The 13,165-nt window shown below is 38.1% G+C and overlaps 1 protein-coding gene across 2 annotated transcripts in view; it reads right to left on the bottom strand.

The window, feature by feature from the left end:
- Positions 1–13,165, bottom strand: part of DUS4L (dihydrouridine synthase 4 like) — a 38,421-nt gene that overhangs the window by 22,487 nt on the left and 2,769 nt on the right. The window contains exons 4-7 of one of the 2 annotated variants that reach the window (XM_054812884.1): positions 10,549–10,666; positions 8,972–9,094; positions 7,797–8,023; positions 4,808–6,206 (exon numbers count right to left, since the gene is read on the bottom strand). In XM_054812884.1, coding sequence (XP_054668859.1) covers positions 5,959–6,206; positions 7,797–8,023; positions 8,972–9,094; positions 10,549–10,666 — 716 coding nt within the window. In that variant the 3' untranslated portion in view covers positions 4,808–5,958. Of the gene's footprint in view, positions 1–4,807; positions 6,207–7,783; positions 8,024–8,971; positions 9,095–10,548; positions 10,667–13,165 lie in introns of those variants that run through there. The other variant, XM_054812902.1, reaches the window with a different exon arrangement.

Raw genomic sequence — 13,165 nt, 5'->3', positions numbered from 1 at the left:
GCAGGATCTTGCTGTGACTGTCCCGCTGCTCCATTACTCAAGCTTATTCGGTCAGGGACTTCAACTCTGCTCTCCAGTGCACTGATTAGTTTCTGAAGATCAACTAAAACACTGTGTGTCCCTCCATGCGTTATGCTACCTTAATGTATTAAGATCCTGTAAATCTGTTTTTCTCAAGGAAAATAGGCCCATTATTCATAAAGACACCACGAAAAACAACAAAACAGTCTCAAACACTGTCAAACAGGCCTGTTTGGACCTCACAAATAAAACAATATTCCTTCAGAAAATCCTGTTCTATCCTACTGTCCTGTGCAGTGCTTTTTTATCAGCATAATGAGGCTCTGACCACACAATTTCCATACCTTGGTACCCGTTTTCCTGTTTCTTGATCAACTCTTCTGCCATCCTTGTAACTCTCCTACTTTGCCCCTGTGTAACCCTGCGCTAATCACTCCTCCCTGTTGTTCGCTGTATCTGTGCCCAGATCCAGTATTTCTGATGCCGTTACTTGTGCAGTCTTGACCTTATGTGGCGTTACTGAGTTCTGATACGGTTATTGGGCACTCTTGGCCTTGCAAGTTTCTAGTCCTGAAAGGGCCCCCCAAGCTCTCTGTGTAGCTCAGTTGTTTTTCACATATCTCCCCCTTAACCACCGGTGAACCCCAGCCGTCCCTCGCAGTGCTATCTGCAGCTTGTGCCAGCTTCTCATAACTGTTGCGTGTCACGTCCAGCAATTTCACGTCATCTCTGGGAGTTTTGCACACCCTGTGCAGTTCGCTCAGGGCAGGGCCTGCTTGCTGCTGATTGCCATCCCCGCAGCCCTAACAGATCCTGAGGTGCTGCTGGTAGAAGAGGTTCCCTTGTCTAGCAGCCCTCTTGACACAGCTACCTGCATTTGGGAATTCTGTCCCAACTAATTTCCATCAAAATGAGACAGGTTAAATGCTGTCAATAGTAGCTCTTTGTTCCTCTAATCCATTGGAACTGAAACAGGGTAGGAAAGTTCATGCATAAGCAGTTTTGAGCAGAGTTGTTTGCAGCTGCTCACAATCTGAAATTGTTTACACTTAAATTTTCCCAGGTCTATGGCCTGGGGATGCAGCCAGTGTGTTAACATTTTCCTAGCTGCTGCCAAGCAATGTCTGGATGAAAGGTTACCTCCCAGATAATTGTTTATGTGTAACAAATATTGGAGAGTGACACAACCAGCCATTTCAATCCAATCTACACAGTGGAAACAGCCTGGGGTTTAAGTAGAATTTCCAACATGCTTTCATAAACATATTTAATCAGAAGCATAGACAAAACATAACCTCTTAGAATGTCCTGTTATTACATTTCATCTATTGGCTTGCAGCCAATAGACTTTATTGAAACTGTTAAAATGTTATTAAGGACTTTCTCCCCTTCACTTCCAGTTTCCATTTCTGAGCTGCTTACCCACCTCTTGCTAGCACAGCAGGCTGGCATCCCAGTAGCTGAGCCTGACACTGATACAACTATATTCTGCTTTTTGACTTCAGGGGCCTCATAAGATCTGAGAAAGGCTCACTCTGCAGCACCTGCTGTGCACTTCCACTGCAGCTGCTGTGAGTCCCCCACCAACCTGGAATGCAATCCGCGGGACAGAGAGATGCCTTCTGCAAACATCTGTGAGAGGTCCATTCTCAAGTTGAGTGTACTCTGCCACTCCTGGAAGGTATTCTTCTAACTGAACTTGTAGAAGTCCAGGTTGTTGATCTAAGCCTGCCTGTCTTACAGTGAACCACAATGTGATAAATATGATGCCATACAATATATCTAATGGCTAGCTGCTTTAGGAAAAAAACTCAGAAACCTTAAAACATTGCAGTTAAAAGAAATACCTCTCCCACCAGTAAGGTGACAAGGTATTCAGAAGTAGAAATATGAAATGCCTGTGTATTAGAAGCTGGTTAAAGCAAGAAATCTGACTAATTCTCTGCTGAAAGAAAACCAAAGAGAAAGTTCAAACTTGTTGCATTCTACTTTGGTTTGTATGACAGCTGTCTCATTATCACACACTGCTTTTGCCCAATCATCAACCTAGAGAGACCTAAGAAACAACTTAACAGTAGGGAATAGAGAAAATGGGATTGTGCACGCTGCGTGAGGGAGCTGGGGTTACTGCAGCAGGTTAAAAGTTGCAAGAAAGTACAGGTATCATGAGCATACAGCATTGTTGTGCAGGGCGACTTAAAGAGCGGGATTGGTTACAGGAAGCAAAGGACCCAAAATAGGAAACAAAGCTTTGACTCTTGTTACTTGCAGAATAACTTTTAAATATTTGAAAATTAGAAGATAAAAAGACCAAGTACCTGGTGATGTTACAAGTAACATGTACAGGGAAGGAATATACCTAGTGGCTTTAAACTGGAGATGAGAATTTTCCCAGATTCAAAGAGCTTATAATGAGAAATATGACTATATTCTAAAATAACACTGGAAGTTAAATAACTAACTCCCATCTTTAGCAATTTATGTATATTTGAATAGTATGGCTGCTCAGAGTATGGCTTTAAGACTCCAATTTTGCAGTTTATTCTATGTCAACACAGTGAAGTGTGTTCAGATGCTATCCTGGTTTTGGCAGGGATAGAGTTAATTTTCTTCCTAGCAGCTGATGTAGTGCTGTGTTTTGGATTTAGGATGAGAATAATTTTGATAACACACTGATGGTTTTAGTTGTTGTGAAGCAGTCAAGGACTTTTCTCATACTGGCCTGCCAACAAGTAGGCTGGGGGTGCCCAAGAAGCTGGGAAGGGACACAGCCAGGACAGGTGACCTCAACTGGCCAAAGGGATATTCCATACCATATGATATCATGATCAGTGCATAACTGGGGGGTTGACTGGGAGGTGGCATGGCTCAGGAACTAGCTGAGCATCAGCTCTGGATGGTGACCAATTGTATGTGCATCACTTGTTTTGTATATTCTTTTATCATCATTATGTTAAAGAAGTTTCTTCATCCTCAGTTTCGCGCAACAGAGTTTCAGGCTCTAAATCCTATGAGATAACTTACTTGGGTGGTACAGCAGCTTTAACAGCTCGAGCTGGGTGTCTCTGCAGAGGGACCCTGAACAAAGAAACTCCTGGGCAATTATACCCTTACAATCTAAGTTCCCCTCATGGGACAGTTCAGACCAATAGTACTATTAGGGTCTGGGGTCCCATGTTCTCCACTGGGTCCTTTCTTTGTCTCTAGGTGGGCAGCTTCTCTTCTTATCTCTAGGGGTGCCGCCTCTGCTGACAGTTATAGCCTCATCTTCCAGCTTAAACCCGCTCTGGGGCCGCCTTCTACTTAACTAGGAAAGGGTTCAGCAAAAGTTCAATATAACTAGGTGAAAATGCATTGTGTGTGGCCTACAGTTTTGGCAAATTTAGTCACTTAGGCTAAATTAGTTATGCCAACACTTATGCTAAGCTTGACAACTAATATTTCCCAACTATTATTATTATCATCATTGTCTTCCTTTTTCTGTCCTATTAAATTGTCTCTATCCCAACCCACGAGTTTTACCTTTTTCTTTTCAATTCTCTTTGCTGTCCCACTGGGGGGGGTATGGGAGCAAACGCCTGTGTGGCGGTTTTAGCTGCCTGCTGGGCTAAACCATGACAGATGCAAACAAAATTCACAAGGGAAGAAGGCATACAATTCATCTCACCCTCAAATAAGGATGATAAACTTCTGTTGACTTTTATGATGCATAATTGGCCAGATCAAGCACTCCTTAATTACTAGCGATATTAACAGCAACCTAGGTCTTATACTTCAGGCAGAAATCTCTGATTGATCTCACACAGGCACAACAACTGCTGCCTTCAAAATCATCAAGTATTCAGTTTGTAAATAGGTCAAGGTATTTCAAGTCCTCCAAAGATCAGTTTCCACACTACTACCAACCAACCAACCAACCAACCAAAAGCACCTTGCATTTGTGTTATTTAACTTTTTCTTCTCTGCTCCTTGTGGCTAATGGGACAGCTCACATAAAATAATAGTTGCTTGCCAAATCATAAAAACCTTAAGAAAATGCTAACATGGGGCTTGGTTAATACTTTCAAGAATCCTTTTCTTCTACAATTCAGTTGTATAGTTTTACTTTTCAATGTTGATGCGGAAGGCTGGAGGCATTCGAGGAGAATTGAGTATTGCACTATAGTTGGATGAACTTGAGATTAGAAATTCAGTAGTACAAAATACAATGTCATGCAGTTGGGAAGTAAGAACTTTTGCTGTAAAACTGGGAGCTCATAAATTACATGATGAGTATTAGTTGAGGAAAAATGAGGCATTAGAAAGAGAAATATTAACTGCAGAAGACATTGCTGGGGTTTTACCTGGAATGCTATACCTAATTGTGCTCATCCAATGCCAAGAAAACATTACAAGCCAGAAGATTGTAAAAGAGTTTTGTCTGAAGGAATGGAGAACTTATCGCACCAAAAAAGTTGTAGAGATTGTCTCAATCAGTCTAGGGTAGCAGAGCATGTCTGTAGTTTCCTCTTAACACATCAGGAAGGTGACTGTATCAGAAGAGTTATGTAGCTTTGCTCTCTTAGTGAACTAGACTTGATGGTCACGTCTTTCAAACTTCTGTTCATATGCCTGAATCAGAACATATTTGCTATGAAAAATGATCAAGTCTTTTATGCCATTGCATTAAAAAAATTGTGAGAATTTAGATAGCTAAATGATTAAAAGATGTGGGGAGTAGCATCAAAAGCAACCTCCTCTCCCACAGGTTGTCACATAGTGTAATAAAAAAAAAATTACAATTATATACAAAAGCAAGTAATTTATTTAGAAAATTTAGAACTATTCACTTGTATATTCATAGAAGTATCAGAGTCAGAAAACTAAGCAATTTCTGGTATGAATTTCTGTGTAAACATATAAAGAAAACAAATTATTTGATTACAAATAATTGTACTGCACAGATTTGTGAAATTTCCCTTGCAGAACAAATGCAGCTGGTGTGTAATGTTATTATCTTGTTCTAATTTTCACTATTTCCCTCCCATACAAAGATTCAAAGCCAAGTGGCTGTCATGCTTTGATAAGCAACATGCCAGCAGGCAGAAAGGACTGCAAGAGCCCCACTGAGAGAATCTGTCAGCTTTTCTTTGACCAATAAAGTTCTGTTTTGGTAGATGACAGAGAATTAATCTTTTATATAATTATTATACAGTAGAGAAACAACACTGAACTCACTTAGATTGAACTTTCAAGTCTTGTACTGTAGATTCAGCTAAGTTTGTACTTAGTTGAAACTAGCTCTTCATTTTACTCTTTCCTTCTTTCCATCATCGTTTATTCCAGGTTACTTTCACTACATGAAGTGTGGAATTTTTGAGTTGTAAGTAAATGTAGGAAGTTTTAGTCTGCAAAAGGAACATTTAATTTAAAAGAGGGTACTATGCTGGGCTTCAAGGCCTCACAGTCTTTAAGACTGAAAAATCTACTCAAATTTAAAAGTGCAGTTTATGCCACTTAAAGCAAAAAACGTCTATAATTGCTCCCTTTGTATTCTTTTGGTCTGAAATTCTTGATATTATTTACAAATAGTCCTTCTGATTTTAGGACGTTTCATGTAAGAAAGGCGCTAGTTTTGCAAATACATTGCTGTAAGCAATTGTCTGGTGAAAAAAGAAATGAAATTACTGCAGTCTTACAATAATCAATTCTCTGTGTAGTAGTGTACTGTAAATAGAATTCCACATTTGTGGAATATGGAATATTTTCTGGAGTGAAAAATGTTGACATAAAAATACTAAAAATATAAAGTATCACCTTGATCATAATGTTACACTGTGTTGAAAATACTTACACAATATATGAATGTGACTAAAACGTAGGAACCCAATTAAAACTTTAACGATGTATTGACAATTGCAAAATACAAGTTTACATAGAACTAAAATACTTCAGTTATCACACACCATAATGGTCCTTCAGATAATCTAGTACTGCTGAGGTACTTGATAAAACATTAAAAACTTTTTTTTCTTGTTTTGAAGTTATCCGTTCCATCATGTACATTAAGTGGTGGTGAAAACATGTAAAAGGAGTTCCATGCTCAAGAGCAATGTCAACCCAGTCCTGGATGCATTTCAGAGGTGTCTCTTCGTATCCTGCAAACATAGCTGGATTTGCTAAGAGTCCTCTAGCCACCATTATACCTTCAAATTGGAAATTAAAACAATCAGTTACATTATAGTTTAAATTTTACATTAAATCTTCCCGTAGATTTTGTATAGCACCCCTTAGGACAACCACCCAAAGCTTACAAACAAGTAATGGGAGAAAAACAGGGATGAGTATTACAGCTATACCAGAGAAATCCATTTAATAATCTGAACCTCAGAGTACCTACAACACCTGTCAACACATTCAACTTGATGACATATCCTTCCAGAAATTTTGAAGTGAAACACAGAACACAGAAGCCTTTCTTCCCTAATTTTTAAACTGCAATTCAATATTATTTTGTTTTTATTTGCTACACACATGCAAACCTGTCTTGTTAACATAAAATTATGATGGAAACACATAAGAGTAGCACTATGCTAAATTTAGTCATTTTCAGTTCAATTCAGCTGATTCAGTGACCTAGAATCTTTCTTCCAGTAAGAGCTCAATGTCTCAATTATATAAATCTCAGGGCTGTTGGTCTTCAGTAAATCTTTCTGAAGAAGCCAGTGTATTTGCAACTATAATCCTAAATTGTCAGATAAACCCATACAAGTTCTATTGTAATTTTTCTGCAATTAAGGGATTCTGTTTTCCTGCACTGTCAACATAGATAATCTATCACAGTCTCTTTGTAAAAAAATAGGATGATCAAATATGACAAATTTCGTACATGACAGAAAAAACCTGATGCTTTATATTTTTGCTATTGAAGGTGGCCAGCTGAGCTATAAAAACATTCTTTTATGTATTTCCTTCCTGCTTTGTATTTTGGGGGAAAGTCAATGTAGCAACCCGACAGTTTGGTTCAACTAGTTTTTGTTGTTGCTATTGAACATCAATAGTGTCAAAAGAAACCTGCCACATGAACTTTTCTTTACGACACTAGCTACTGTTCTCTGTCCTGTTATTCTCTAGCTGTAAGATTCAAAGTGTGTAAATATAGATCACCTCTTCAAACATGTACTGAATTTCCATATTGTCTTGAAACCATAGACAGCTGCAGGAATCTATTGTGACTGAGTAACTGCAGGACAATCCTTTACCCCAAAATTCTACCACTGAAGTGTAAGACAAGGTAAATACATACAGATCTGAGAGTGCAAAGCCTCACTGTGTCCTTGAAGCTAACCATCCTAACTGTTAAGTATCTGGCTTAACAATATTCCCTTTTTCTGCCGTATTGTTACTCTAAGGAATCTGCTCCCATGTGCAGGAAGTAGAGATTTGCAAGTGGAAATTTACAGTTCTTTAGAAGATGATCAGCTCCATAAAGAGAATGAACATCTGAAGGTCCTCCTGAACTTCACTACTGACTGATAAGATAGCATAACTAAGCAAAGAGCTTTTGTAATTTGCCTCAGAAATCATTATTTGTGGCTTTAAATAATGGTGCTCTAGTGCTCTGATGATTACAAGTGATTCTGTTTATGCCTTTATAAGGCATCTAAAACATCCTCTTTCATTTGTCTCCTCAAAGAGCGAAAAGCACTCAAATCATGTCCTACTTACAGCCAAAATAAATACTTTGAAATCTGATTTGTCAGTTTACTTAGAAAATAGAATATGTTTAGTCTTACCATCTGCTCCTGTCAAGTGATGAACATTTTCAGCATCTTTTAAAGTTTTAATGTCTCCATTAGCCACAATAGGTATAGACATGCTTTGTTTAATTATTTTAATTGCATCATAATGTACAGGCTGATGTCTTTCTTCCACACTTCTCCCATGTACTGTAATCCATGAAACTCCAGTTGCTTCAGCTTTTTGACACAGGTCAACTGTTCTTTTTAAGTCCTCATGGATCCTAAAATTCCAAGGAATGAAAACATTAGATAGTAAGTTACCTGAACTGTATAAAAAGCCTCCCTCCCTAAGGAGGAGTTACCACAGATTTGTATAAATAATAGTATAAATAAAGAAAATGTTACTGTTGAAAGATAGAGTTTTTTTAATAAAGACATATGAGTTTAATTTGTTGAAACCACTATTTAATTTAGCATTTCCCAATTATATCACATTTCTGAAATATACATAGTAAATTTTATAGAGATTAAGCAAGGGTGCCCAAAAGAGTCTAAAATAAACATAATTATTTTGCGTATTTTGTGGAAAAAAATCCAATTTATAATAGTTCTTTCCTGAAGGATTGCAAACTGAGTTGAAAATTGAGTGACAAATATGGAAAGACCACACGGGATATGTGGATAAATAGCAGATGAAGTGGTACAAAGCAACGCAAACAACAGTTCACAGCAGTTTATAGAGTGATGAAGGGAAGCTGGATGTGTTCCTTACAGCAGCTGTGGCCATCAGTTCCCAGTGTTGTTTCCCTTCCCTTTACAGCCAGCAGTAACTGTGGCTCTGGCGTCCCACAGCTCCCAGAGTAAATCCTTGGGATGGTACAGATTATGCATTGCTTTTCTTTTACGGAACCCTAGACCTTTTAACTTGTACTTCCATGTCATTTGAATTGCAAGAAAACTCCAGCATCCAGCAAGTTATCTGGGTAAGTAGTCAAAGGCTGTGCTGGTTCTACTATCTAAGTTTGGAATTACGTGCCCCAGACATTCTTTCACCATCTAGGGTCAAAAAATCTCAGCAGTCTTCACATGTAAAGAAATTATTATAATATGTAATATTACATTAACAGAATTATATGTATTATAGTGTAATTATTACACTAACATGTTTCTTTAAAAAAAATTAAAAGGATTCTTCCATGTACCATGAACAGCACTTACATTAGACCTACCTTATTTTAATAGATACTGAAAATCTAGGGTTGTCGATCTGATTCCGTACATGTCTCACCATATCTCGAACTAGTTCTGGTTTATTTATTAAGCAAGCACCATAACCTTCTGCCATCGCCCATCTTTAAAAGAAATAGAATACTTGTATTCTACATTTGAAAAAATGCACATCAATTTCAGTCAAATCCATCAGTTTCCTTACAACCTTTAGAATGTGCGGTTGCGTAAACAGAGATAGTACTGGCTATGATCGATGATTTGTTTGCATTTTTGACACCAGCTTTTAGATCCTGGTTTAGTCTCCATTGTGCTGTTAGAACTTTGGACAAGTTACTGATCTCTTTCAGTTCAATCTTCTGTCCACAAAATGGACTCACAAGGAAGATAACATTTAATCAACAATGGTTTAGACCATACATAAAATAAATAGTTTGATGTTTCCCCTTCCATTGGGTCATGGATTTCTTCTAAACAGAAAATGACTTTGGATTGAAAAGGAAGATTTTTGAAGTGAGGATATGATTTCAGTAATATTCTGAAGATTTTCCCTCAACTGCAAAACACTTTATTTTGATTGGTAGGAAATAACCTCTGCTTCCACTGAAAAGCAGCAGTTTTTTTCTTAAACAATCTTTCTTATAAAGGCAGATTAAGTGCACAAAGTTTTGTTATTTTGAAAGCAGCATGCACAAGAAACAAAGGATTCAAATGTAAGCATGTATTTTTGGCCTAAAAGGAATTTACAGTTTGGCATACTTAGCTGTAGTTAGCTTAGAAAAAAACGCACAACACTTCCATTCTGAAGTCTCAGATCTCTCCAGAAAAGTTTCCTCAAATACTATAATTTTAAGTCAAGACAACCTAATTAGAACAGACAAATTAAGTATTTGCACTGTAATATTATCTTTTGCTTTCCTACATTTATTTTTGAGGTCTTCACTTAGAAAAAGACTGCCTGACAAGCATGTAATAAATAGTTCTCAATTGAACCAGTTAGCAAGAATCTTCATTTGTGCATTACTACTCTGTTTCACTGTCAAGACAAAATCTTTATCAATTTAAGTGAGAAGTAGATCACTAATTCACTGTACTTATAAACCTAATAAAAGATGGAAGAAATTCTTTTGAGCACTTCCTGAATAATATAATCTGTATAATTAAAGACTATCCTTCACTTGCAGATATCAGGGACTTGCCTCGTTATTTTGGGAATTGCCACATCATTTCTCAATACACTCTCCAAATTATTTGCAGCAAGCTCTTTTTGGTAATGCATATTTAAACAGCTGTTGAGAAGGGATGGACACTTCACTTCTGAGCCAACACTCAATATCTCAAAAATAAAAAAAGGCAACTTTGCAAATACACCTGGTTTTCCCAGTCTCACCACGGTGACAGGCATCTCAGAACATTCAGAACGTCTTGCCCCATAGACATTTCTGACAGGTTAAAAAGCTGTTTCTCTCTCCAAGTCTATTTTTAAGTTAAGAGAGCAAATTACTATGAAAATAAAGACCAGCATTCTTTATTCTCAAATTATTTAATCATTATTTCACCAGCTTTTTCAAAACTTTACCTCTGAGGACAGCCACAGTTTAGGTCTATTCCATCTGCAAAAGGACAGACGATACGGGCAGCATCACACAAAACCTGTGCTTCTTTAGCAGCAAATTGAACAATCAATGGATGATCACCTACTCCAATGAAAAGATATTTAGAGATTTAAAAAACCCCAGAAAATAAAAAGAAGAAATTATAAATTTTAAATATTTTTCATATATTGAAAAGCTGTCTGGCCATGGTCCTGAGCAAACTGGCTCTAGGTGACCCTGCTTGAGCAGGGCGACTGGGTAACATGACCTACAGCGGTCCTTCCAAACTCACCTATTTTGTAATTCTGCGAGCCCTAGATCACAAATAAAGGTAGTTCACCAGTGGTTACTAAATGAGTATGTCTATCAAGAGAGGTGGGAATTCAGACATACGTATGTGTCCTAAATGGTTGCTGGCTCAACACAGACTTTTTCTGACTGAAATTGGTCAGATGCTTATCTTTCACAAAGACAATATATGAAACTAAGTATTTGCAATTTTTCAGCAGCCTTCATGCTTTTCCTCCTAGCCTGCCCCTTCTCGTCTGCATGCTGCCCCTTTGCTGTGCTGACATGGCTGTCTGTCTTGCCAAGCGGGAAACTTGCTTATGGAACCAACCCTTCAGAAAGGAGCTGAACGACCCACAAGATGTGCCCTTCCTTATCCCAGCCCATCTCTTTCCTCCTCTGTGCCAGCGTGGCTGGTTTTTATGCATAATGCAATATGCAGAGTTGGAATGAGAATACACAGGCAGAGGCAGCTTTAGCAGCTTTGTCTCAAGTGGGAAACCAAAGTGTCAGTGCTCCTCAACTTGGGTCTGCTGAACTACTTGTGATTTACTAAGCCCCCGTAGAGAGCCAGATGGACATTTGGAACATGGTCTCCTCTTTTACAGCTACTGCATTACATTAAAGGCATCTAAAAATATCTCAAACAGTCTTAGCACTCACTTCCCATATAAACAATTGCTGCAGCTAAGAGGAAGGGGGGTATCTGAGCACTGATGGAAAGAGATGATTCAACAAATGCACAAAGCAAATGCACTTCTGGTACTGAAAAGACCACAGCTGCTTCTGAAGATTTTTCTGTTTTAGTGGAAAATAAGCAGTTCGTGAAGTAGCGGAACTTAAGTCAGAGAGGGCAGCAGTACCTTCTCAATCAAGTTGAGACACTTCTAGAAGTTACCTAAAAATCCAGCAAGCAAAAAAAAATCCCTTGCATATTTTCAGAACAGTGTCCATTTAAGACAGTGCTCTAGCTAAAGAGATTTATATTACTGCAGTTAATACTTGGGAATAAATCCACGCTCCTAATTTTTGGTTGAGCATTACGTAATAAAAATACTGAGTCTAGCCATATTAAATTTTTTAGCAGCGTCCACAAAAAAATCTACCTCTATGTCAGAAATACACAACACAGAAATGTCAATGCCAAAGAAAACGGAAACCAGAAATTGCAATTGTAGGCTCCAAACCTACTCTGCTAATTAGAAGACAAAATCCCCAAATAGCCAAGAAGCTAAACATAAAACCACAGTAAAATTTTACAACCTGTTGTGGAGCTACTTGTTAAAAGCATAAATGCTAATAATATAAATACTATGATCTTGGCAAAGCTGTCTGTAGCAGAAAGTTTGAGAGGCCTATAAAATTACGGCCAGCATGAAAGAGGTGTATGGGGAAAAGATATGGTTTACAACAGTGGAATGTTTCATTTTGTATCCCTTGTTATCAGGCAGCAAAGGAGAATTTCCTCTTTCCCTGTCCCTGCACCCCCCAGAATATACTACATATCTGACGTGTAGAACTTGAATGCCACAGGACGTTGCGCAGATCAGAAGTTGAAAGGCAGCGAACTAGTGGCTCTATAGACCTTTGAGCCATATATGTTGCCAGTTATGTTCTTACTCGTTTATTTTTGCACATGAATAATTATTCATGCTTTTTTTAAAGTTAAATTCCACTAATAAGAGAGCCTACCTGTGCTTCCCAATGTGACTTATCTAACTGCTGTTCTATTTGCATAATGCACCACTGTAAACAGCCAGTGCTAACATAATGAAATATACTTCCCCTGCTGTTATATATACATTTACAAAACTACCAATTCAGTGGTCTGAATAGATTAAATTATCACACTTCATAGATCCTACACGCCAATCTTACCAGCATGTCAGCAGCACTCTCTTCATTCCTCCAGTTGAGGCCTATGCTTTTATGTTTCCTGTTACACTCTTCTACTGCAGCCACTTTGCGCCAGCAGATCTGTATCGTTATTGTCACCTCTTCCCACATATTTCATACCACTTTTCTCTTTTGCTTTACAGACAGGACTCTGTACAACTCCTTATACTCCATCTTTCTGTATGTGTTCTAGTTATGTTTCTGTACCATGCCTGAAGCCTTGCTTCTCCCCATCAACCCTAGCCATGCTTCAACTTCCTGGTCTCTTCTTGCCCCTTTTTATCATCCTCAGAATATCTCAAGGAGTCCACCAACAGCCCCTTCCCCTTTCCACTCCAGCTAATTTGAAACCCTGCTTCTTTTATCAATCCTTGATTCCACTGTATCAATGTCTGGTCTATTAATTTTTTTGTCTTT

This window comes from Grus americana, chromosome 1 (assembly GCF_028858705.1).
Source record: "Grus americana isolate bGruAme1 chromosome 1, bGruAme1.mat, whole genome shotgun sequence".
NCBI classification, from domain to species: Eukaryota; Metazoa; Chordata; class Aves; order Gruiformes; family Gruidae; genus Grus; species Grus americana.
Note: the sequence above shows the minus strand (reverse complement) of the source record. Positions and strands in the feature narration are given on the sequence as shown.